At 44.2% G+C, this 26,960-nt stretch overlaps 1 protein-coding gene across 5 annotated transcripts in view; it reads right to left on the reverse strand.

Annotated features, from left to right (window-relative positions):
• Window positions 1-26,960, reverse strand: part of PCDH15 (protocadherin related 15) — a 266,047-nt gene that overhangs the window by 183,999 nt on the left and 55,088 nt on the right. For all 5 annotated transcript variants that reach the window (XM_066555108.1, XM_066555109.1, XM_066555106.1 and 2 more), the window contains 5 exons: window positions 19,163-19,323; window positions 15,191-15,346; window positions 6,481-6,600; window positions 4,890-5,000; window positions 2,361-2,531 (listed from right to left, as the gene is read on the reverse strand). In XM_066555108.1, coding sequence (XP_066411205.1) covers window positions 2,361-2,531; window positions 4,890-5,000; window positions 6,481-6,600; window positions 15,191-15,346; window positions 19,163-19,323 — 719 coding nt within the window. The remainder of the gene's footprint in view (window positions 1-2,360; window positions 2,532-4,889; window positions 5,001-6,480; window positions 6,601-15,190; window positions 15,347-19,162; window positions 19,324-26,960) is intronic.

A 26,960-nucleotide genomic window follows, 5' to 3' on the forward strand; every position in this document is an offset into this window, starting at 1 on the left:
AAACAAACAAAAGCAGCTGGCCCTGAGCACGCTGCAGCTCAGGAAGTTTAAATAAATGAGTTTTCAGCTCAGTACCTAATCCCAGGTCAGATTGTTCCTGGCCCAGCCTCTCTCCCCGGCAGACACTGCTTTGTCTTCCAGTGGGGAACGGGCCTGGCCCAGGGCAGGAGCAGAGCTGGAGCTGGAATCATCTGACTGAGAGACAGCACCACACAAACTGCCTGGTGTGTGTTACACCTTCAGATAAGCAGATGAAAACCCATAAAAACACCAGTTATTTGTAATTCTGCCTCATCTGCTCCCACACTGGTGATTATAACAGATCTGTGCAGGTGAAATGGGGTCACATCCCTCATCCTGCACAGTCTGGGTGCTCACCCTGAGGAGGTCCCACACTCAGCCGGACAGGGAGCTGCCCCTCTCCTTAAAATGCCACCAAGCCCAAAGCAAATTAAAGCAGAATTTAATCTCAAGACAGTTCTCCAAGTCCCAAGCACAACACAGCTACAAAGGGTCTTTAAGTACACCAAGGTGTAGAAGTGTGTGTGGGGCAGATGTGGAAATCAATGCTCCAAGGTTAAACAGGGGTCATCTCTCCCTTCCACTGACCCATCCCAAGGATAATTGCAGCAGGAGTCCTGAGGCCACACCAAGCACGACACCAAAATGTGTGGGATGGGAAAAGACTGTGAGGCACAGGACAGGAAGGGAGATAAGGCAGGGAAGAGCAGGAATCTCCACAATTCTGTCTGAGGTTGGAAATGGGGGTGTGTATTCCATTCCTATCTGTCAGAGCTGGGGCAGTTCTCTTCTGTTAACTGGGCAGTTTTCTTTCTCTCTTCCACAACCAACCCTCCCTCCAGGAGATCTCTTCTGTTCATGGGCCATTAATTATTAATTATCTTCTGTTCATGTGCCATTAATTATCTCCTTTTAATGGCCAGTGAGTGTCCCTGCAGGGCTGATCCAATTCCATCATCCCATGGGGAGATGCTCCGCCCAGGGGAGGAGCCAAGCATTCCTACCTGGATCCAATCTGAGGTTTGGGACACCCCAGCAGCCTTTGCCCAGTGCATTCCCAGAGGAGCAGCTTCTGCTGCCCTGCATTGCCAGAGGGAGCCCAGGCCCATCTCCAGCAGCCCTGGAGCTGCAGAGGAAAACTCCCCCCTTGTGCAGGATCCCTGCTCCAGCAGAGCCACAGCTGGCACTGCAGGAGGGCTGAGCCCCCATGGGATGGGGCTGTGCCACCCCCTGACACACAGGGGGACAGGGCATGGTCTGACTCAGTGTTGTTTTCTATTAATGCATTGGGGTTTTTTGATTTTTTTTTTCTTCCCTAATAAAGAACTGTTATTCCCATTCCCATATCTTTGCCTGAGAGCCCCTTAATTTCAAAATTATAATAATTCGGAGGGAGTGGCTTTGCATTTTCCATTTCAGGGGAGGCTCCTGCCTTCCTTAGTAAACCATTTCAAACCAAGACAACTTCCACCCTCAACCTGCCTTTGGCTGGAGGCAGCAGGACACAGAGTGCGTGCTGTGACAACAAACCCAAGTTACACACCTTAATGCCAAAGCTTAACATTATTTTAATGCCATCTTAATGTCAGAGTTAATCAGGTGGGGCAATACCTAGTGATTCGATTGGTTCTGCCTTTTTTTATTCTTAATTATATGAGTCAAAGGTCACATATCAGTATTAGTTCAACAACCCCTGTTTCTGTTCCTCCCACCAGAGGTGCAGATCTCCAAGCAGCAGCTCTGCTGTAAGGAATGGCACTTGGCACCAAGTTGCAAGAAGAAATGAAAAAGTTATCACCTCATTTTGGGATTCATGTGTGCATGGAGTGTGAAATGAGCCTTATACTCACCTTTACCCGACCCTATGGATGGATTAACTGAGAGACTTAGCACACAAGGACCTACATGGGATAAACCCCCACTGCTCTTCACTGCCTCTTGATCAGAACCTTGTAATTGCAACAAAAATCCTTTCAGGGGTCAGTGACTAATGCTTCCTGTTCCCAAAAATCTTTCTCCTATGGTTTATAACAACCCTCAATGGAGTAACATCAAGTCCCCTCCCAAAAGTGCTTCTTGGGGATATTTTGAGAGCAAAAGGAGACAGATCAGGAAAGGCAATTCTAAATTGTACCAAATTTCTACAAGACTCAGCCCTTGAAGCCAACGGGCAGTTTGGCACTGGATCCAAGCTGGAATTTCACCATCATCCCCCCATGCATCTCACCTTGGCTTCCTCTTGCTTGGCACACAAAACACGACATCGAGCACCTTCTAGCTCACAGGAGAAGATGACAGGCAAAACAGATAAAACCCTGGAAAGATCCCAGAGGACTTACAGGGTCTGTGAGCTCTGGCAGGCTGGCTTGGTAGGTGAGGGGTCTGCAGTCCCGGGTGTTGTTCACCAGCACACAGGGCAGGAACATTGGTCCCAAATCATCCCCATCCAGCACGTCCACGGTCAGCGTGGTCGTGCTCGTCCTCCGCTCGTTCAGGTTCTGGGCTCGGTCCTGTGGAGCAAAGCAGGTCCAGCTGGTGAGACTCCCTGAACTCAGAATCTCCTGGAAAAAAAAAACCTCCTAAAAAGAACCACCCCAAAGGTTTTAAGCAAGGCTGAGGATAAAACATGTAAGTGTGAGAATTATCCATGTTCCAGGAGTGATTACAGGAACTTCAGCCTCAGACCTGCAGCCTGAAAGGCTCACAAGTAAAATTAGGGGAAAAATTGAAGCAATACTGCAAGACATCTAGAGCTCAGAAATAATACAGCCTGGGAAAACTACAGCTTTTCTAAAACTACAATAGTGCAGCGTGTTTGTAGAACATAAAAAGGCCCCGTGCCTTATTTATAATCAGAAATTGTTGTGGTTATACCCAAAGTACACATTAGCAACAGTTCAAGTCTTCTTTCTTCCTTTAGTGAAGAAACATCATGGCTAGCTAATATTTTGTTTAAAATACTCAAAAATATTCCAATTTTCACAGAGGAACTGCTGCATGAGCTTTCCTTTGCAGAGCTAAAACCTTGGGAGGGAATATGTGCCATGAATTACATCTTTCCCTCCTATTCTAATGTAACACTGAAAGAAAAAAAGGAATTTTTAAATTTGTTTTTTTAATTTATGCTGTTGAATAACATCATCTATGTAAGATGAAGAGCCCATTGCTCTAAATTGGATTGAATATGGAAATGCATATTGTTTTTTTCCTATTTTGCAGTTCAATCAGTTCTTGCACCAGCTTCACATTTAGAGAAAATATGGGAATTTCTGCATTCAGCTTTCTTCATGGTCAGTGATGAAAAACAATCCCAGCTACAAGGAGCAGCTTTCATCATCAACTAAACCATTTCTCCATTCCTCCATAAGTGCCTCTGAGTAATTCTGGATCAAAGCACATAGAGAGTAATTAATTTCCAGCAGTATCTTCAGGGTGCAAGGACAACAAAGCACTGGCAGTGTAATCAGAGGAATGGGATTGCACAGTACACACCAGAGAAAATTCACTGCAGCCTGTGGGGTTATAGAATCCCAGAATGATTTGGGTTGGGAGGGACTTAAATCCCATCCAGAGCCACCCCTGCCATAGCAGGGACACCTTCCACTGTCCCAGGCTGCTCCCAGCCCCAGAGTCCAGCCTGGCCTTGGGCACTGCCAGGGATCCAGGGGCAGCCCCAGCTGCTCTGGGCACCCTGTGCCAGGGCCTGCCCATGCTCACAGGAAGGAATTCCTTCCCAATATCCCATATAACCCTGCTTTCTGTCAGTTTGAAGCCATTCCCCCCTGTCCTGGCACTCCATCCCTTGAAAAAGTCTGTCTCCATCCTTCTTGCCAGCTCCTTCAAATCCTGGAAGGCCACAGTGAGGTCACCCCAAAGCTGAGCACCCCCAGCTGTGCCAGCCTTTCCTCCCAGCAGAGCTGCTCCATCCCTCTGCCCATCCTGGTGCCTGCCCTGGGCTCTCTGCAGCAGCTCCAGGTCCCTCCTGTGCTGGCCCCAGGGCTGGGGCAGCTCTGCAGGTGGGGTCTCACCTGAGCCCAGGGGCACAGGGATAAGGAGCATTGAGCCACCCTTGGAGCCTGGCTTCTGCGGGCAGAATGCTGAACATGCCACAGAATAAGTAAGAAAAGAGACTGCAAAATGTATCTGCACTTCTGTGCTAGAGAGATGACAGGAATGTGGAGGTGTGGATTCAGGATCTCCTGTTGCTTCAGAGGAAATATCATTCAAATATCATTTCCCATGAACAAAGACGTATCACAACAGTGAACAACAGAAGAGAAGTTTTCATTTCAGTTGTTATCAGAAGGACAAAAAGGGAAAAAAACCTTTCACAGCCCTCAAGGGCATCAAAACCCCACTCTGATGACAGATATCTGAGATACAGTTTATACATCACTTTTCTTTTCAGTTATCCATTGCCAGCCACTCTGGAAAAACCTCTCCGTACACTTGCAGTATGACTTGAAGGAAAAATCACCTCTTTATAACAAAATGCATTTCCAGCCTGAAGAATACAAAGAAATTGTGTCCATTAAACTCATCTGAGTGACAATTAGCCTTGCCAGATTTGTTGGAAAATGGGACATTTAGTGCCATGAGGCTGCACTTTTCTGCATGGGCTGCACTGCACATTTGCAAGTTGCTCCTTGTGCCAAAAAGGTTGGCTTGTCACACACTGAGCAAGCTTTTTTAAGCAGTAATAATATGCCTGAGCTTTCAACAGCCTGGATAAATCTTAAATTAGATCTTCAGCAGAAGAGGATTTATCAAAGCTGCTATTTCAACAAGGCTCTGCCTTTCCTTGGGAAGGAAGCTAAACTCACACCTAAATCAGGGCCACAAATAGCCTTCAAGAGATTTATACTCACATTTGCTTGAACAATGACAAAATAACGAGTCTTTTCTTCATAATTTAGTCTTTCCCTCAGAACTACTGCTCCGGACAAAGTGAGAGGAATATCAAAGGTCCTGTTGGAAGTCTGCAAATGAGAAAACGACACAATAACATTGAACATGCCTCAAAGTTGCGTTGTAGCTGGGCCACAATGGGATGATCCTTTGGCTGGTATTCCAAGGCTGCATCTGCCCTTCAGATCAGAGATTATACAACTTTCTATGTTTTCTCCCCACCCAGTTCCCTCCTGAAGAATCCCCCAGTAATGAATTTGTACAGAACAGAACTCTCCTGGGTTCTTCACCTATCTGTTACTACTTCCAACCACAGAAGTCTGACTGAATCTGCTTCTTTCCCCTTTGCCATCCTGAATTTGCAGTGGTGCATTCAAATCAAGTGCTCAAGCAGCAGAGATAAGAAATCCACATCATTGTACTTATCTGCTCTTTATTCTGCCTTTCATGAGGGCAATGAAGTGCTAAACAAGCAGAGAACATCAGCGTTTAGGTGCCAGTTCATGCATACGTTCCTATCCGAGGAAATTCACATTTCAGGGTAAATGCAGATGTTAAATGGAGTGAAATACAATTTGTTCCATCTATTTGCTTCCCCCGACTCAGGTGACAAAGCTGGGGGAAAACCTGGCAGGAGGGCACACATTTCTGACCTGAGATCCAATTGCAATTTCATTATCAAATTAATCTAATTTAAAAAACCCCCATCTTTCCATGCTTCAATCTCTTGGTGCTGAAGATAGTCAGTATTTAAGTATTTTGAACAGGCAACAGCAATACAAGATTCCAAACACAGCAGAGGCACACAGGAATGTTGTTTCTTTACATCACAGAGCAAGGCCTTTTCCCTTGAAGAGCCTAAATAACTAAAAATGAAAGGTTTTTTTCAGTAAATAAATGAGAATGAGTGTTAAGTTCTCTATGCAGCATGGGGAATCCGTGGTGGGCAGGAAAACAGGATTGGGAATGCATCCCAGACTGATAAATAACTGGAGATAGTCTGAGTTTGACACTCATCTTTTGGGATAAAGTATTTTATCCCAAGGGGGGAAATCAACAAGGGGATTTATACTGAGGCAAAACAGAAATCATGGAATCCCAGAATGATTCGGGTTGGAAGAGATCTTAAACCCCATCCAGAGACAGCCCTGCCATGGGCAGGGACACCTTCCACTATTCCAGGTTCCTCCAAGCCTCAAAATCCAACCTGGCCTTGGACATTTCCAGGACTGGGATAGACACAATTTCTCTGGGCATTACTGAAAGTGAAATGATCCAGCTGCTGACAGGAAGGCAATCAGAGGGAAGGTAAATTCATCTGTGGTTACAGAGCTCATGGGCAGAGAAAATACTTGATATGAAGGAAAACATTTCTTTATATCCAACAGCAACCTCTTGTTCATTTACTACTTCACGATATAAATATAAATATAAATATAAATATAAATATAAATATAAATATAAATATAAATATAAATATAAATATAAATATAAATATAAATATAAATATAAATATAAATGAATGGAGGGAAAAAATGTGAGTGGCTGTACCTTGTCATTAGGATTGTACTGGATGACATATTCTATCTGGCCATTGGGACCATCATCAATGTCAATAGCACCATTGTTTCCAGAAAATCCTGTGAAGATGGTTGTTCCAACTGGAGTTAACTGCAAGAACAGCAAGAGATCCCTATTAAAACCTTGGGGTTTTAAAGTTAATTTTAACCTTATTTTTCCTCCTAGCTCTGGCCTATAAAGCATCAAGACAGAATTTCATCTTTAAAAAAAACCCAAAAAACACAAAAAATGAGAAAAACACTTTTTAAACCTGAAAGAACCCATGAAATAAATATAGATTAAACCAAATAAAAGCTCCTTTTTCAGACTCAGGAAGGAAAACAAGGACGAGCTGCAAATGTAAACAGAACTTATTTGACAGCATCTTCATAGCAACGTGAACAGAGCCAGATTAATATTGTTACATGCAAACACAAACACCCATAGAGCTCCATGGCTTTGAGCAAACACAGGAGTGATGCTGTTGCTCCAATATTGCCTTGGCAGCAATTGAATACCCATTAAATGATGGTTTGAAAATGAATCAATTTATAATTATCCTCACGCAGATAAACAGCACGAAATCAAGGCCCATTGAGAGCAAAGACAGAAGATTTCTTGGGAGTCATCGCTTCTGAATTTAAATATTCAGGAAACTTTGCAAGTAATCAACCTGAAAGGGAGGAACAAATGAACAAACACTTGTGGATTCAGCACAACCTTTGCTCCCTGGTGCTCCCCAGATTTGTGGCCCTTCAATTCCCAGTCCCACTGGCCCCTCTTCTTCCTTCCAGAGCTTACCCAAAGCTGCTGCACATATTTAAAACCTAGAGGGCCTAAAAAGGTTTGAAGTATTGGAAGAAGAGCAGGAGGCAAAGGACAGGGTGATTCCAGCATTTGGTGCAGATGTGGGTGTTATTTCACGTTCCTGTTTTGTAGTGCTCACAATAAAGCAAAGACTTAACTCCCCATTTCCTCCTGCACTCATAGTTCCTGTTTTATTTATAAAGCTGCTAATTAGGGTGTAATGGTTGGCAGACTTCTCTGGGAAACATTTTCAGGGCTGACAATACTGAATCTTTGAAATAAAAGCCACCAATTCAAAGCCTTTTTATGGTAAAACAAGTGGGGTTTAATTTATAATACCACCACTACACACACACCACGACTCTTTATGTTCATGTTTTGCTACTAACTTGGCTTATTTACTTCTGGAGCAGGCAGCAGAAGTGTCACACGTGGGTGCAGGAAGTTGAATGTGCCCTAATGGGTTGGGATGTGTGTGGGAGAAGGGGACAGAAGACCAAAGTAACCTGAAAATCAGCTGGGCAAAGTTCCAGGATGGTTTGCAGGGGGTTTTCCCACCACTGGGGATGGGCTGCTCCTTGATATCCACTCAGGCACCCCCCTGCTGCCTCCTCAACAGCTCAGGAGAGGAAAATCCCGTGTTCTTGAGGGAAAAGAGGGAGACCAGGCACCCACTGCCTGGTGGTGGCCTCTGTCCCACACCACCAGGCAGGACAGAGCCTGTGGGGAACATTGATTAAACATCCTGCCAGCAAAAAATACCCTGGGATGGGGACAGAGGGACACAAACCAGCAGCACTGTCCCCTATCCCAGGCTCAGCATCACTCCTTAACTCCCAGCTCCTCCTCACCATTTTCTCCTCACTCCCTGCTGCCACATGGCAGTTTCCCTTCTCTTAAACCCCTTTTCCCCTCTCTTAAACCCCTTTTCCCCTCTCTTAAACCCCTTTTCCCCTCTCTTAAACCCCTTTTCCCCTCTCTTAACCCCTTTTCTCCTCTCTTAAACACCTTTTCCCCCTCTCTTAACTCCTTTTCTCCTCTCTTAACCACATTTCCCCTCTCTTAACCCCTTTTCTCCTCTCTTAAACACCTTTTCCCCCTCTCTTAACCCATTTTCCTCTCTCTTAACTCCTTTTCTCCTCTCTTAACCACATTTCCCCTCTCTTAACCCCTTTTCCTCTCTCTTAACCCCTTTTCTCCTCTCTTAAACACCTTTTCCCCCTCTCTTAACCCTTTTCCCCCTCTCTTAACCACATTTTCCCCTCTCTTAACACCTTTTCTCCTCTCTTAAACCCCTTTCCCCCTCTCTTAAACCCCTTTTGCCCCTCTTAACCCCTTTTCCCCTCTCTTAAACGCCTTTTCTCCTCTCTTAACCCCTTTTCCCCTCTCTTAACCCCTTTTCCCCTCTCTTAACCCCTTTTCCCCTCTCTTAATGCCCTTTTCCCCTTTCTTAACCCCTTTCCCCCTCTCTTAAACCCCTTTTCCTCTCTCTTAAACCCCTTTTCACCTCTTTTAACCTAGTTTTCCTAAGTTCCATGGGGCTGGCTGAGGGCTGGGATGTGCCCAGTGCTGGAGCCTGTGGATGCCTCACTCCAGGGCAGCTCCCACCTCTCCTCCCAGAGACTCCTCATGTGCTACCTGGGCACCGACACCCTGTAACTCAAAATAAGAGAGTTTAACCAATTAATCCCCGTTTAAACAATGGTTCCATTAGTGGGAAGAGCCAGGCATGGTGCTGGCTGGTCATGGGGTGGCATGGGATGGAAATCTCCCAGGTTTCTGCTGGCCAAACAGGACAAAGTCCTGGTGCTCCCAGATCTGAGAGGAGCAGCTCTGGAGACATCAGACATGTAGAATGCCAGAATGGTTTGGGTGGGAAAAGACATTAAAGATCATCTAATCCCAATCCCTTCCATGGGCAGGGCCACCTTCCACTGTCCCAGCTGCTCCAGCCTGGCCTTGGGCACTGCCAGGGATCCAGGGGCAGCCCCAGCTGCTCTGGGCACCCTGTGCCAGGGCCTGCCCACCCTGCCAGGGAACAATTCCTCATTCCCAATATCCCATCCATCCCTGCCCTCTGGCACAGGGAGCCATTCCCTGTGTCCTGTCCCTCCATCCCTTGTCCCCAGTCCCTCTCCAGCTCTCCTGGAGCCCCTTTAGGCCCTGGCAGGGGCTCTGAGCTCTCCCTGGAGCCTTCTCCTCTCCAGGTGAGCACCCCCAGCTGTCTCCAGAGCAGAGGGGCTCCAGCCCCTCCATGGCCTCCTCTGGACTCATTTCAACAGATCCACACCTTTCTTGTATTTGGGATCCCAGTGCTGGACACCGTACTGCAGATGGTGTCCCATAAAAAAAAAAAAAAAAAAAACAAACCCAAACCCAAAATCATGTACTTTACACTATTAAAATTAAATATTGTAAAAATGCTGTCACATCCAGGCAGCCCAGGAGATGACAGACACCCTGGAGCTGCTGGCACAGCTCCCACCAGCCCTTTCTGACAGCGTGCAGATAAATAGTGGCCAACATAAAAAGGCTCCAGCACCATAAAGCACATTAATAAGTGATAACAAAGGAGACAGTTGCAAAAATGACACATCAGTAAACACCAGAACTCCAATTCCATGCTCTAACAGTAAAAGTCAAAAGCTGAAGTCTTGCATTTGATCTATTGCACCCAAAATAGCTGACTGCAGATGTGCAGACCTTCAGGACACCCACGTTTCCATTTCATCCAAGTTTTCTTTCCTGCAACACAAATGATACTAGAAAAGAACACTGGGGAAAAAAATCCTCTCCACTCCTTCATGACAGAGCTCCAGCAGCATTTGGACAATGCTCTCAGGGTGGGATTTTTGGGGTGTCAGTGCAGGGCCAGGGGTTGGAGTGGATGATCCTGGTGGGTCCCTCCCAGCTCAGGATATTCCATGATTCTGTGACTTCCAGCCTGCTCAAGATCTCACATTAGAGATTCCTGCAGCCTTTAGAAAAAAATTAGATCAGCTCTTAACTCAATACTTCAAATCCACTTCCAATCATCTGGGAGAGGCCCTCAGCACTCCAAGCCTCACAAACCTTTTACACAGAGATCTCAGCATTGTGCTGATTTTTACTATGATATTTACCATTAGCCAGTCATAATACATTTTCCCACAATTTGTGAGGGATTTCTGAGAGACTGCTGCCACCTCCTTGTTGGAACAACAAGGAGAAGCTCAGTTCCCCTAATAAAATACAACTTTAGCCTGGAGAAAAGGAGGCTCAGGGAGGGTCAGGCTGTGCTGCCAGGGAACAGAGACAGGACAAGGGGAAAGGGCCTCAAGCTGGGCCAGGGGAGGCTCAGCTTGGATATTGGGAAAAATTCCTTCACTAAAGAGTGGAATTTTGTTTCTCCATAGGAGCCTTTGGTATGTCCTAGGAAAAGGGCTTGAAGTTGTGCATCAAAGGGCTTAACCATCAAAGTGTTTCACCTTATGACAACAAAACTTTAGGGATTGCAAAGAGACAATTGCAGGAGTGTCTGTGACAGCCTGAGGATAATCATCTCCTTGGGAACTCAATCCAGTGGAAAAGAATCATGATGACACGAAACAAGGAAGATTGCAAAAAGAATGCAATTAAACAAACAGAGAGGAGATGCACACAATAAATCTTCCTCTTGCACAGTCTACAGCTGTAGCACTTAAAAACTTCCTTCAGCGTGATTAATGGCTATTAGAAGTCAAGATGCAGACAGAAGCATTCAGCTCTTCCATAAAACATTTGGACAATGAATTTCCCTATTATTGCCTATTTACAAAGTTAAAAATGAATAATTTTTCAGAGTGGCTCAAAAGAGCAGAGCAAAGCCAGATTTACAGTTAATCATTCTGAGCTAACACTCTTTTGATGATGTCTACCTGCAGAGATTAATTATTTTGATACCACAAGGAAAAAGGAATAATTACACCACCAGAAATGAAAATTCAGCACAAGTTCTAATTCTCAACAGCCCAAACCCAAAGTTCTGAGATGGCTGAAGTTCAAGAAAGGTTCTTATTTTGCCAAGGATTCCAATGTCTGATAAATTAAAGGAGGAAAACAAAAAGTCCCGAACTAAATAAATGAACCAACCCCAAAGCAGCTCTAAGGTTACATGCATTTAATAAATACTGACTTCAACAGTGTTCTAGGGGCTCCACCTCTATTTCCAAACAGAATCTGCTATCAAACACTCCTGACTTGCTCTGTAGGACTCAGGAAAGTGAAAAACTAAGAGCAAAGAAAGTCAGTTTTATAAAACCCAGGGAATGCAAAACTGGAGCTGCATTTAGCTCAGATAAAAATGATCAGATAAGTTGTGTTGAACACAAAACACAGACACCACCACTGGGCCTCAGCAGTACAAGATTTTTCTTCCTAATCCCTGTATTAAGCTCCATAAATTTAAACCCCTTGTGGCAATGCCATATATTTGCCTGCAGAATATTAACTGAGCTGCATAATTCTTCTGAATTTTAACTTAGCTGCAGAACTTGGGTTTAGTATGGTAATAACTCAAATCTTCAAGTCACCAGTACGGTCAAATTTAGCCCCAGGCTAATGTCATTGTCAGGAGTTTTTCCTAACTGAATAACAATGGGATATTTTTATATAAATAAAAATATGTCATGCAAAAAAACAAGGGAATAACTCTGCAGAGGATTTCTCATTATCATAAAAATGGTGACATCAACCTTCACTTGTTTTTGCTTCCATGTGGAGATTCCTAATGCTTGGGAGAGCAGTTGGAGTTGGCTGAGATACTTGGACTTGTAAAAGCACCAGGAAGGGAAAAGGAAAACTGGCCCCAAAATGGTGGGGAAACAGAAAATCTGTTTTCAACTAAGACTTTAAAGAAATCAATTTTATTTGTAACTTCATGTGGATCCCAGCACTGTCATTCCCAGCTCAGCCACCTCATCCAACAAACATTCCAGCCTCCATCAACACTGACAAGGACAAGCCCAGCTCCATGTGACAAGCCCATACTTATAAGAGAAGAATTAAAATCCTGACCAAAAAAGTATTCCTCAATAAACAGGCAATGAAGATTTTGATTCTTAGCTGCAAAAGGCACGTTTTCAATCCGCTCACATTAATTTCTCTGCACATTTTAATTCGGGATCAACTTTACCCAAGGGTCTTCTATAGGTACAAGTGTGGGAATGATGGTAGGAAACAAATCCCTAAGGACTGTTGGACAATAGACAGAATGTTCCAGAGACACTCTTTATGTCTTGAGATGTGCCAGGGTTCTGAGGGCCCAGATGAAGGTGTTTGAAGCAGTAGAGTGAGGAATTATGGCACAAGGCAAAACGTGCTGGAAAAAAAGGCTACAAAACACCTGGAGGAGTGGAAGGAAGGAAAGGAGGGGCCACCATATCCATGTCCACGTGAAACTGGGGAAGACAAACTTGGTCTGCAGAGGATTTCTCATTATCATAAAAATGGTGACATCAACCTTCACTTGTTTTTGCTTCCATGTGGAGATTCCTAATGTTTGGGAGAGCAGTTGGAGTTGGCTGAAATACTTGGACTTGTAAAAGCACCAGGAAGGGAAAAGGAAAACTGGCTCCAAAATGGTGGGGAAACAGAAAATCTGTTTTCAACTAAGACTTTAAAGAAATCAATTTTATTTGTAACTTCATGTGGATCCCAGCACTGTCATTCCCAGCTCAGCCACCTCATCCAACAAACATTCCAGCCTCCATCAACACTGACAAGGACAAGCCCAGCTCCATACTTTTAACAGAAGAATTAAAATCTGACCAAAAAAGTATTCCTCAATCACCAGGCAATGAAGATTTTGATTCTTAGCTGCAAAAGCCACATTTTCAAACCACTCACATGAATTTCTCTGCACATTTTAATTCAGGATCACCTTTACCCATAGGTCTTCTATAGGTACATAAAAACCATTCAATTTCTCCAAAACACAATAAAATCTACTCCTTCATTGAGTTGTTTTATGTTCCTTATGCAAGAGAAATTTCTGTACTTTTCGGTTTACAAGCAACAGAAAACAGAAGCAAAAATTAACCACAAACCTTTCGTCCCAGTGCATTCCTGTTGCTAAATTCACCAGAGGCAGCACCAATTATGAGCAGAATAAATGAGCATTAAAACATTTAATCACTCATTAAAACCTTTGAGAGAGTCTGAGATGCTTTGTGAATTATTTTTTTGTTAATTAATTAATGAGAGCATGAACTCACAGGGTGCTGCTCAAGGGCACAGTGGTGCCACGTCAGATGTTATCCATGGAACAGAGATAAAATAAAAAGAAGAAATTAATTAAATCAGGGTGCAGCTGGTGGAAAGAGCAACAGTGCATTTTGCCCAGCAATAATTCCAATAAATGCTTGGTGTCCTCAGAAGCTTGCTCAACTTCTGAACACAAATAATTTGGAATGGTGCATTTTGCACTCTGCATTTTGGACTTCTTGCTAATTATGGAAAATCCTTGTTTTCTTAGCATGGCCATACTGCCTGTCTTTGGTTTCCCTGCAGAAATGGTGAAGGTTTTGGAAGTGATCTGGGCCCTGAAGCACAACCCACACAAGCACTTCAGGCCTGTGCTGATGTTGCCTTTACTCAGGACCAGAAACGTTCCTGCACTGGGTCTGTAGAAACAGAGAAATTCCATGGCCATGTGAAAGCCAATGTGAAAACCATGGACAAGGCCATGGAGGACCTTCCCAGTGCTCCCAGATTCCAGTGGGAAGTCACACAGGCAGCTGGAGTGCCAAAAATATTTTAATTTAATTTAAATTTAATTTAATTTAAAACCAGGAAGTTTGAAAAACCTTGCTTATCTTTATGTCAGTTGCAGGTCCAATATGATGTGTGGTTTTGGGGAGGGGTTTCTTCCATACTTTTGGGTTAATTATGCCTCACCTCATCAATGGCCCACTCTTTTCCCAAGGCACATGTGTGGTCATGGAGACCAGAGACAACAAAAGGACACGTTGAAAAGCTGAATCACCCAAACACAACAAAATAGGAAATTTCCCCAAATCAAGTCTATTAAAATCAAAGCAGCCATGCTCTTTCACAGACCCCCCCATCCTGCAAACCCAGGCTGCATATTTAATATAATTTATTTTTTAAATATAATTCTACTTCTTTCACTCTTCATCTGCACAAAACTGACCCATCTTTCCATTTTCCACATAGTTTCAGGCCTCCTAATTTCCATTACTTCATGTAAGTCCCTGTTTCTACTCATTACTAAAGCCCTGACATGCTAATCCTAAAAACACAGGGGTTTTTGTACTGCTTATTGGCAGACTATTCAGTCCCTAACAGAATGAAAAACTTCACTGGAAAATGAAATGAAGTTGCACCAGCTCAAGAAGAAAATAATTTTTTTTTTTCTTCAAATGATACAGTGGTCCAATCCACAGTTCTCTATTAAAAAAAAAACCAAACAAACAAACCATAACATAATAAATAATAGAAAATAAAATAATTCATTTCACAGGCATCAGAGCATCATCAATAAACCACATCTGCACTTTGCCAAGCTTCAACATTGTTAATAAACCTTTTTAAACTGTTTTTTAACTTTCTTTTCCTCATACATAGGTTTGTTGTTAAAAGTGCTTTAATTTAACAGAAAACAACGCTTCATTCATGAAGACACTGCTTTAAATTTGGGTGCCTTCTGCAAAATTCCTGCTGAAAACTCTGCTGGGTCTTTGTATTCCTTAAGGAAAAGATGCAAGATAAGATATTAGATGAAGCCTACCGAAGCGACGAGCACAACAAGAAACAACCGTATTTTTTTGGTTTTCAAGGAGGAGGCAGTGAAAGCTGGGATTTGGCAGTGACCCCACCCAAAGGAGGAGGAGGAGGAGGAGGAGGAAGCTCTGACCTCGTTGACGGCCACATAGTAGCGCTGCTGCTGGAACTGCGGGGAGTTGTCGTTGCGGTCGCGCACCACGATGCGCACCTCGTGGTTGATGATGGTGCCCACCTTCCTGTTCACACACTGCACCTGCACCACGATGGACTGGATGGACAAGGGGGGCTGCAAGGGGAAAGAGACAGTGTGGGAAAGGGACCTGGAAAATGGCACCTCTCTGAGCCCTTGGTTAATTGTTATTGGAATTCAACAGATCCCAGAAGGGCTTGGGTGGGAAGGGACCTTCAAGATCATCTCCTTCCCTCCCTACACCTTCCACTGTCCCAGGGTGCTCAGAGCCCTGTCCAACCTGGCCTTGGGCACTGCCAGGGAGCCAGGGGCAGCCACAGCTGCTCTGGGAAATCTGTCCCAGTGCCCCACCATCCTCATCACAGGGAACGATTCCTTCCCAGTATCCAACATAATCCTGTCCTCTGGCACTGGGAAGCCATTCCCCTTGTCCTGTCCCTCCATCCCTTATCCCAAGTCACTCTCCAGCTCTCCTGTCAGCCCCTTCAGGCCCTGCAAGGCCCCAGTTTGGTGACCCCAGAGCTTCTCCTCTCCAGGTGAGCACCCCCAGCTGTGCCAGCCTTTCCTCCCAGCAGAGCTGCTCCATCCCTCTGCCCATCCTGGTGTCTGCCCTGGGCTCTCTGCAGCAGCTCCAGGTCCCTCCTGTGCTGGCCCCAGGGCTGGGGCAGCTCTGCAGGTGGGGTCTCCCAGATGTGAGACAGAGGGAAAGTTGATAACACCAGAGAAACAAAAGACTTGAGGAGAAACCTGTGACTGACCAAGTCAAGGTCTTGGAAGCTGCTCTAAGATCCTCCACTGTTATGTGCCAGGGCCTGCCCACCCTGCCAGGGAACAATTCCTCATTCCCAATGTCCCATCCAGCCCTGCCCTCTGGCACTGGGAGCCATTCCCTGTGTCCTGTCCCTCCATCCCTTGTCCCCAGTCCCTCTCCAGCTCTCCTGGAGCCCCTTTAGGCCCTGGCAGGGGCTCTGAGCTCCCCCTGGAGCCTTCTCCTCTCCAGGTGAGCCCCCCCAGCTCTCCCAGCCTGGCTCCAGAGCAGAGGGGCTCCAGCCCTTGAGCATCTCCAAGACCTCCTCTGGACACTCCCCAAAGCCTTTGTTGTTTCTTTCTTGTCTTGAATTGAAAGGTCAAGTCTGAAATAAATCACATCTGCTACCACTTACATTTGCAAATATTCAGAAACTACTTCCAGTGTGGCCAATCCTGTTTTTCTCTCTGCAGTGAACACAGCAGTGCTCTAAAACTCCCAAACTGATGAATGGACCAAGAAATTTAGGCTGGAATGGCTTTTACTACTCATTTTAGTAAGACTCAAGAGTTTTTAGACTGCCTTTAATAAGCTGCAGTCACTACTAAGTATATCTGGATTAATTAGCCAAGCCCAAGAATAATATAATTATTTGAAATGACAGATATTTGATCAATATTTGATATTCTGAGTTTACAAAAATATGTAAATAAGCAATGGCACAATGGCAAAGTTTCTTTATGAAACCAGGGACAAATCATCCCAGCACCTTTCAGCAGCTTCAGTTCTGATTTATCACTGGTCATTCTTCTTAAAGTTTTAGAAGAAAAGCATGGAATTTTCTTTTTATCCGATTTTATTTGGAAAGCCCACTGCCATTCTTCGTAACAATCAATCTAGGAAGATTTGTTGTCAAGAAAGGCAAGAAATAAATAAAAGGACAGGATCAGGCTGACTGAATCAGCAGGGAGAGAAAAATGGGAAGGGTATCCAAATATATGCAATTTGTGAATCAGAGACTCCAATTTTTGCTCTGTAATAAAAAAAGCTGAATCTAAATGTTCAACTTAATAAAACTCCCGGTTTCATTGGTCCTGGAAAGCTTCAAGTGGATTTGAGTGGAAGGATGGGAAAAATAGGTTGGGATTTTTGTTAACAAAAAGAAACCCTCCCACACTGCATGGTTCTGTGGTGCTGGGGTAGCACAGCCCTGGTTCTGAAGGCTGGAAATGTCCCTTAGGAGAATCCATAAGGCTGGAAAAGACTTCCAAAACCATGGAGTTCAGCTGTTGACCCAGCACTAACCCATGTCCCCAGAAGAGCCATATTGATAATGCCCATGACACACATTTCATATTTTTACTCAGGGTTGCTCTCCTTTTCTTTGGGTTGTGAGTGACTGCACTACCCTGAGGCCATGCGAGAGAGGCACGGGGGGCATCACACCCAAAATCTGAACCACCTTAAAGCCCACATCTCCTTCTCACAGCCCACTGAACTTAAATAGCCAGAGATGAATGATTGGACACAGTATTAGAGGCAAGAATTGTTCCAGTTCATAGTAAAAAATGAGGAATTAATACCTTAAATACCAATGTAAACACGTTATTACCTGAATTTAATTAAGAAATGTACACATTTCACTTGTTTCCAGGGGACTTGAGTCTACCTCTGGCAAAGAACATCCCTGTAAAGTGTCTAGGAACTCACAGGAATGGGAATTGGTTTAGACTGTGACTAATATTGAAACTCAAGCAATCTTATGAGGTTCTTTGGGTAAAGCATTGACTTTGATTCATGTTAAGGTGACAAAAAAGCATCAACAAATGGCCTTGAAAAGAAGAATTAGCACTGATCCAACAGGGATTTTAGTTCCTAACTCCCTGTGGATGGGTGTGGGCTGATAAAAATTGACCCCACATTTCTTAGAGTGATTCTCAAGCCTTACCTTCCATTCCAGGCTCTCATTTTTTGCTCTGGCTTAAAATTAAATCTGAGAGGCCAAAGCTGCTCCAGCAGGTGCTGGATGGCACTTGAAGAAGTGCCAACTCTCCCAGAAAGTCTTCTGCCACCATGACCACTCTGCCACACTTTGTGCTTTGCATGGGAAAACAGTTTGTGAATTAAAACAAAATTAAGAACAGCTGAGTTCAATTAGTGCCTTTCACCAGCAAATGGAAATGAGGGGAAATTTGCATGTTGTTTTTGGTACTTATGAATTTATCTCAAAACACATGGAGAAGACAAATTAATCAATCAAGCTAATACAAAACAAACTTCCCTGCACTCCAAGGAGAGCTCCTGAGTTTTACAGCATTCTTGCCATATTGATTAAAGCACTAGCAAGTCAATTTTACTTTCAGGTTCTGTCGCAAGGTTGCAACACTGTGAGGAAATGTCTCTATTTTTAGAGTGTTTTCTCCTCAATGAAATTAGCCTAGATGAGAACACCCCTATTTATTTTATGCTTTTCATCTTTTTATAAAAATCAAACCTACCCTGGCAATATTTCCTTAACACCAACAGGAACAAGCACAGCAAATATGTTTTAGGCTGCCTTAAAAAAAGAATGTGAACCAGCATGTTCTCAATGGAACGAGATTTTATTTTTGTGTTTTTCGCCTTTCTTTTTATAAAAATCAAACCTACCCTGACAATATTTCCTTAACACCAACAGGAATGAGCACAGCAAATATGTTTTAGGCTGCCTTAAAAAGAAGAATGTGAACCAGCACGTTCTCAATGGAACATGCAAAGCTTTGTGAGTGAATTGTGGCAGTCACGACTCGTCACTTCTCACAGCTCATAATTCAGTGTACACAGGGAAAAGCAGGCTGCTAATAAATGTCACAGGGCACGGGGTAAGCAGCCAGCAAAACAGAATAAAAATCCAATTCAACAAACGAGTCAAGTTTGGTCAGATATAAAACTCTAAACATCAGGTTATTTTGGTCTTCATTGTTATGTTTGTTCACAATAATATTTGCACATAAGGTCAAGTTCCTGTGTCCTCCCAATAAATCCTAAACAAAGGATCAGATGAACTCTGTTCCCATCCATGTGGGGACAAGACAGATGCAGGGATTATATCCTAGCAGGAGTTGTGTGCATGGTTAATTAGAGGTGAACGTGTTTGTGGAGGAGAAAAGCAAGGCCCAACTCACATCTCTGTCCAGCACGCGGCCGGTGCTGTTCAGGTACAAGGTCTGCTTGATGGGGTCCAGGATCACCCAGTAATCCACGTTGTCCTTCAGGGAGAGCTCGATGGTGGGGTCAGGCCCTCCTGCTGTCCCTTTGATCAGCATGTTGTCAACCAGGATAGTGCCTGCAACAACAGTGAACAGCCCAGGGAGGAATTTATAGGGAATCCACATTTCTCTGTATTTCTGCAAGCACTGCGACACTGAAAATGCTGTTTTCTACCTCAGCTTTGTGGTGTTTTATGTTTTGAGTGATGTTTAAAGAGTCTGAACCTTATTATCTGTAATAAAAAACTGCCCGTGACACTGCAGCTGTATCAGACAATGCCAGGAGAAGCACTTGCAATGCACAATGACTTAAATTGACAATGAGACCTGCCACATCCAGCTATCTACTTAACAAGATGAGCTTTTTCTTCATTGAGCAATCATCCCCCAATCTCCCTTCAAACAAATGAAAGCACAGAAGTAACAACCAAACTCCGAATAAATTTTCTGCAGCGAGAGCGACACATCAAGGTGATGAGGGGAGGAAAAAAAGCACAGTTACATAAAGCTCTCCAGGAAAAAAGAGGGTTTGTACCTGGAGTTGCTCTGCAACAGAAACTGAATTGCAGCACAAGGATGGCAGCCACAAGACAAAGGTGGCACTGAGAGGAGCAGCCAGCTCCTAGCGTGGGTCTTTCCATGGAATCACAGGAACTCAGAATGGTTTGGGTTGGGAGGGATCCTATAAATCCAAAATTCCACCCTGTGCCATGGGCAGGGACACCTCCCACTGTCCCAGGCTGCTCCAAGCCCTGTCCAACCTGGCCATGGGCACTGCCAGGGATCCAGGGGCAGCCACAGCTGCTCTGGGCACCCTGTGCCAGTGAAGAATTCCTTAAATGTAACCTAAATTTTCCTTCTGTGCCAGTCTGAACCCATTCCCTGTGTCCTGTCCCTCCAGTTCCTGTTGCAGGGTCCCTCTCCAGCTCCCCTGTGTCCCTTCAGGCCCTGGCAGGAGCTGTGAGGTCTCCATACACCCTTCCCTTCTCCAGGCTGAGCATTCCCAGCTCTCCCAGCCTGGCTCCACAGGGAAGATGCTCCAGACCCCTCAGCATCTCCATGGCCTCCTCTGGACCTGCTCCAACAGCTCCATGCCCTCCTCTGCAGAACAGTGCACAGAATTCCAGGTGGGGTCTCACAAGAGACCATCCTGTCCCATCCTGCCCCCTTTCAGCAGTCAGCCCCCACATTGTACACAGTTTCCTGTGGAAAACACTCCCAGCTCACTTCCCAAACATCAACCATCACAAACCACCCCAAGCATTGCCCTCTGGTGCCTCGGATTTGCACGCACAGCATTTATAACCACTCCTCTGAAAAATGTCCTTTTTCTGCAAAATTAACACTCCCCAGTTTGCTTCACACCAAAATATTAACAGGAATTATCTTTGTGGAAGTTCACCAGCAGTTACGAGGAAAACCTGTGAATGTCAGTGGCTGCAGAAGATTTAAATTAGGTTAAAATATTTACCATGCAACCTCCTGTTATTAAGGGCCCAAATAATTTATTCCAAAGTGTAGCATGAAGTTTCTTTACACCTTCACTTTATAACAGTGACTGTGTATAAAAATATTCATCTAAAAGGGGCTGATGCTTTTTTGCTAAAACAGCAAAATAATCACTGATCTTGACCCCAGCAAACTGGTTTGTAGTCCTGTGGGGGAAAACACCACAGCAAGGTCTTTTCAATCATTTATTTTCAAACGACTTTTTTTTTTTTTCTGACACAATAGAGATGACAGGAAGGAAATTGCCAAATATTTGGGAATAGAACAGCAAAACTTTGCACCAAAGACTGGTTTCAAGTTCAAGGAGCAACAGCTTTTTAGCCACATAAGAAACATTGTTTTTACCCAGGCATTTTATGGCTCTTGGCACAATTTCCTGTTCAATAACATCTGTACAGTTCTACTTTGCTCCAGGAGCTTGGCCTGGAAACTTTGGGAGACAAGCTCTAGTTTTAACAAGAAGAGGATATTTCACCAGGAAAATCCAGCTCATTTTGAACCCTGTGATCCTGCCAAGTGTTGATGTCTACTCAACAAGTCCTGTCAAATCTATAAAATCCACCAGTTTGTGCACTGCCCTCATTAGTGTGCCCCAATGACAATGCAAAGAAGGGTTGGTAATCCAAATTCCCTTATAAAAACATCTAAGCAATTTAAAATCTGTGATGATGAATTTCATAGTCTGCAGTCAACCACCATCACTTCACTGAAATCACTGCCTTGATTCTGCATCTCGTTGGACCCTGCTCTGCTTCACTCTGCTTGGTTTCACAAAGCACTTGTGTTTGCTTTGGTTTGATCCAGGGATTCTTTTCTTCTTAAAAACGGGCTGGATTTTCCTCAGATATTCATGAAGCACCTGTATTCTGTCTCTGAGAGACAGCAGTTGGCAAATCAGCCTTTTAAAAGCCATCCTTAAAGTTTTATTTTTCTACTTTATGAAGTCTCTGATATTTCAGAGGCCTTTCCCATTCCCCCTTAGAGATCTCTAAGTTTTTCCTTACATCCTGCCTAAAATACCAGGGAGGGAACATCCTAATGACAAATCTGATGTGTCTGCACCACCAGTTTTTCCATAACTAACAGCAATAAAGCAAACCAGTCTGGTGGTATTTGTAACTCACTGATGCAATGAGTTTACAGAAAATCTGCTTTGAAATTTTACTGCACAAGCAAAAATTCAAACAATCACATTATCCCTGAGGCTGGAAAATCCCTGCCAGCCCATGGAGTGCCAGCTGTGCCCAGTGCCCACCTTGTCCCCAGCCCAGAGCACTGAGTGCCACCTCCAGCCCTTGCTGGGACACCTGCAGGGCTGGGCACTGCAAAGCTCCCTGGGCAGCCCCTGCCAAGGCCTGAGCACCCTTTGCATGCAGAAATTGCTGCTGCTGTCCAAGCTGAGCCTCCCCTGGCCCAGCTTGAGGCCCTTTGCCCTTGTCCTGTCCCTGTTCCCTGGCAGCACAGCCCGGCCCCCCCTGGCTGTCCCCTCCTGGCAGGGAGCTGTGCAGAGCCACAAGGGCCCCCTGAGCCTCCTTTGCTCCAGGCTCAGCCCCTTCCCAGCTCCCTCAGCCCCTCCTGGGGCTCCAGCCCCTTCCCTGGACACGCTCCAGCCCCTCCATGCCCTTCCTGGATTGGGGACCTAGAACTGGACACAGCCCTGAAGGTCCCTCAGCAGGGCCTGCCCTTCTGTCCTTTGTGCACAAACCACTGCAAAGGACACCCAGGACTACCATTAGGGATATTTTTCCCAGCTAATGAAAGAAGAAAAAAAATACTGATAGAAAATTTTGATTGCCCATCACCACAAGCAGATTTTAAGAACAGCTTTCCATCTTCCATGGAAACCACACAATCTGGCTGCTTTTCCCTGATTGATGACTGAGGCACCTTGTGGAATGACCATACAGATTTCCAAGGGATTAGTACAGGATAAGCTTCAAGGAATCAAAATCAAGGAAGCTGTTGGCTAAAAAAGCAACAAAAACAGCCAGAACCCAACAGGCTGGACAAGAGAGGAAAGATGCTTTATTGTCAGAGGGAACATCATTTTTCTGAGCTTGTTGCAATTATTCAAAAATGGCTGCAAAACAGGACAACAAAATGAAAAACTATCAAGTGCTGTAGGTATTTTAACAATTTTGGAATCCAGGAGCTGAAAATCTTCATTAGGTTGAAATAAAAGGGAAGGTTTTGATTTTACAGCCCAATCTCAGGTGAACATTCTGTGGGAAGGGCATTGGACTCAGGTGCAAAAAGCCATGGAATGTGGGATCTGCTGGTCATGCTCTGCTAAAGACAGGAGCCTGGCAGTGCCTTGTTAGTAGGCACTTCCTGAAGGATTCTGACACATCCTGGGATTATTTTAGTTGAATGTTTTGGCAGAACCCTTTTGTAAAGTGTGAGGAATTATCACTGGTCTGGGAATAAACCTAATTGAATCATGAAGTGGTTTGGGCTGGAAGGCACCAATGTGGTTGATAAGTCTCTGAACATCAAGCAAGGCTTTTCTCTGCATTTAGATCAATTTTTGCAACACAAGAATGTACTTATGGGATTGGGCTGTGGCCTGCAAAGTCTTTCAATGTCCAGCAATACTCTGTATCCCAAGTGTTAAAGCAAAATGAATCTGCAGAAGATTGGAGAACTGAGGTTCCCCCTCCAGGGGATCATTTTCTACATTTCAGTCTTCAAAAACATCTCCTTCTGGGAATATTTTCTATTTTCCTTAACATTTCCAAACTCTTTTGAACGTGCTCTAACTCTGAATGACACAGAAGGCAAATGCAAATCCCTCTCTCCAAAATCTGTTTACACTCAATTGCTACTCAAAATCCAATCTCTGTAAAACATAATTTACAAAGGATTGCTTTTAGGACGAAAAAAACTGCACCCTGCTTCATAATTGAAATAAAAAGCATCTATTGCACATGGAAATACCTGTCCAAGATCAGCCCAAAGACCCACCTAACCTGGTGTCCTGGGTGCTCAGGACAGATCCAGATCTGAAATTGAATTCCAGCTCCCTCTTCCACAAGCTCCTTAGCTCCAGAATAACTTTGTCCATGCTCTTACTGGCTTTACAGGTGAAAATAAAAGATGTTTGAGGTATTTGCAAACCACACAGGCTCTTCTTTAAGGGGTTTTAAAAGCTCACACACTGAGAAGGCAGCAACATTAACCCTGCTCATCTGCCCAGGGGGCTGGTGATAAAGCCTTACAGACCTCTTGGTACAACAAGGTGCAAGAGATGACAAAAACTAAATGGATAAAAATTGATCAGTTGGAAGATGCTCAATATTGGTATTGATTGGTTGAGTCCCTGAAAAACCCCACAAGGGTAAAATATCCCTTGAAATGAAATTCTAAAAAAAGGTTTCTTTTTTGGTTTTTAGTTTAGCCAGTGGGACCAGAAACAGATTGATAAGGTTGACATAAGATTGTCCATTATCTACACAAAACCTACTGGTTCTTGATAAAAAACATTCCCAGGCTGGTGCTCTCATACCAGACACAAAAAATGGCCATGAACAAAACTGGTACTTTATAAAGCACACTATACACAATGAAAAGGTTTTCAACAAAAAACCAACCAAATAAACAAAAAAAAGAAAATCAAAACAAAAAAATGCAAACAAAACAACAACAAACCAAACCACAGGCGAAAATTTCTGGGAGCATTTGAAGAATATTCCTCTTTGTACCAGACAGCAGATAAGTAATAACAATGCACATCCCACAGCCAGTGGTGAGATAAAACCTCTCCAGGCTATTCCAGCCTTGTCTTTGTTTCTTGCCTTCCTTCCCAGAAGACTTTGGCAACTTTGAAGGTGATTTAGAATTTTTAGGACAAAACAACAACAACATTCTGAATAAACAGGCTCAACACAACCACTCTGCAGGTTTTCCAGGGAGGGAGTTTCAGGAAATTATGGAAATTTCTTCCAGTGCCACAGCCTTTGGTCAAAGGAGCTTGACCACCCAGAGGGTGCTGGGACACTGAAAAGGCTGCCCAGGGAATGGACATGGCACCAAGGCTGCCAGAGCTCCAGGAGAGCTTGTACAATGCTCCAGGTGGGATTGTTGAGGTGTCCTGGGCACAGCCAAGTGTGGGACTGGATGATCCTTGTGGGGATCTTCCAAACCAGGAGATTCCATGAGTCTATAAGCACATTAGCACCAGGAAGCTTCCTGGGGATTTTTTCCTGTACATAGATAGGCAAACTCCTCTGTGGGAAATAAAAAACCAGCATCATCACTGAATAGTCCTAGGGAATGATCCCAGGAGTCATCCCTGCATTCCATCAAGGTCAGACAATGAGGGAAAATGCTTTCAGAATGACTCAAGTCCAAACGAAGAAGAAAAATGCTGCTGGTGCAGCAAAACCAGAGCAAACCCAGGTTTGTGGCCTCACCCAAAAGCAATGCAAATGAACACCCAAACTGGCCAGAGACTGGATCCAGGCACTGGGATAAGAGCCAAACATCCAGATCCTCATGAAAATCCAGGAAAAACCATGAGACTCTGTAAATAAGGGGACCTTCAGCACTGGATGTCTTCAGACCAAACCTTCTGAGGAAAACATCTTCTCCTTGGATCCTGCTGAGTGGACTGATGGGTCTTTATTCTATGGTCCTGATATTTTGAGACAGAGCAGAAACCTCAGCAAGTTTTAGTTCCATCCACATGAAATCATTAAGATTGGAAGAGACCACCGAGATCATCAAGTCCAACCTTCAACCAATATATTATGGAATACTGGGGAAGAAAACACTCAGAGAGGAGGGAGAACCAGTACAGGGAAAGCTTGGAGCACAAAGGAGCTCAGGATCATGAAACTTTACACAATCCCACCTTATGGGATGACATTCCCAAAGCAAAGGCTGGTTCCTGTCACAGCACTCCATTCTGCAACCACTTTTCACCCTGAGAGTTTTCCCACTCCTGAGAACAAGTTCCTTACACCTTCCCCTGATGAAAGCACCAGAGTTTATTTTGCTACTTTGGGGAGAAAATATGTATATTAACAAAGTTTGTGCATATTCCCAGGCAGGGCTGAGCTCTTGGAAACACAAATCCTCTGATTATGTACATTGATTATGGAGTTTGGTACCTGCAACCAGAATGATTTGCACTTAAAAGGAGAAGTCTTGGAAGAATCCACGCTCCCAGGGATATCCAAGTTTTCCCATTTGAATATGTTATCACAAACCCAATCTTAGTTCTATTTCAGACCTGGTTTATTTTATTGAGACTGTGTTAATAAATGTTGTATTTATTCTTTGTCTGCTCAATAGGTCCCAAGCCAAAGCAAACCAAATTTTATCCAGTTTATTTTTGTTCACCTAACTCAAATCTGCTCAACTCAAAAGCCCAAGCACTTTCCTTTAAATGTATTTTCATCTTTGCTAACTTTGGGATTTCTTTTCCTAAAATTTTCCTCAAATTCATGGGTTGAATGCACCAAAACCATTGCTCCAACTTGTCCTATTGAGGCCAAATGGGGCAGATTTAAACCAGAAACTGCAACCTGCAAAATGTACAATGACCAGTCCTTAAATGGGACAGAAATTCACACCCAGAGCTCAAAAAGCACAGCTCCCAAAAACACTGCTGTTGAAAATTAGAATTAATTCAGTGCCCACTGCAGTGATTTATTTTGGAGGCAACTGCAGACTGTGGGATATCATTGGTGTTTGCAGTCCCTCCATTCCCTCCTGAAATCCCTCATGGATCATTTTCCAATAGCACTGGTTTTAAGTCCCTGGGAATATTCCCTGTCAGGTTTGACAAATGTGCAGCAGCACAAACTGGTTTTCATCAGAGATCTGCCTCCTTTGGTGTGTTAGTAGTTGTTGGGAAGACAAGGCCAGGCTATGGGTGCCCACCACCCCAAAACCAGGGAGCAGCCTGAGCCAACACCGGTGCTGGTGTCACCTCCAACCACTTCAAATGCCAAATGTGACCCAAAAAATCCCCCAGGATTTTTGCTCTGCAACAAGGTGACCAGGGAAAGGGTCTGCAGGCTTGTGAGGTCCTCCTGCCAAATGGGAAAACCTGCAAATCCCCAGAACTCAGTGTAGGAAGAAAGAGAAAGCTAGAGCAATGAGGCTTTCTTGGCTCTTTTCCCCCACATAAGCCCAGGATTTTGGAAGTTTTGGATGTGAGGCAAAGGGCCTTTGGTGCCTCTTCCTTGATGGTCCTTTA

The sequence above is a fragment of the Molothrus aeneus genome, chromosome 8, assembly GCF_037042795.1.
Source record: "Molothrus aeneus isolate 106 chromosome 8, BPBGC_Maene_1.0, whole genome shotgun sequence".
Lineage (NCBI taxonomy): Eukaryota > Metazoa > Chordata > Aves > Passeriformes > Icteridae > Molothrus > Molothrus aeneus.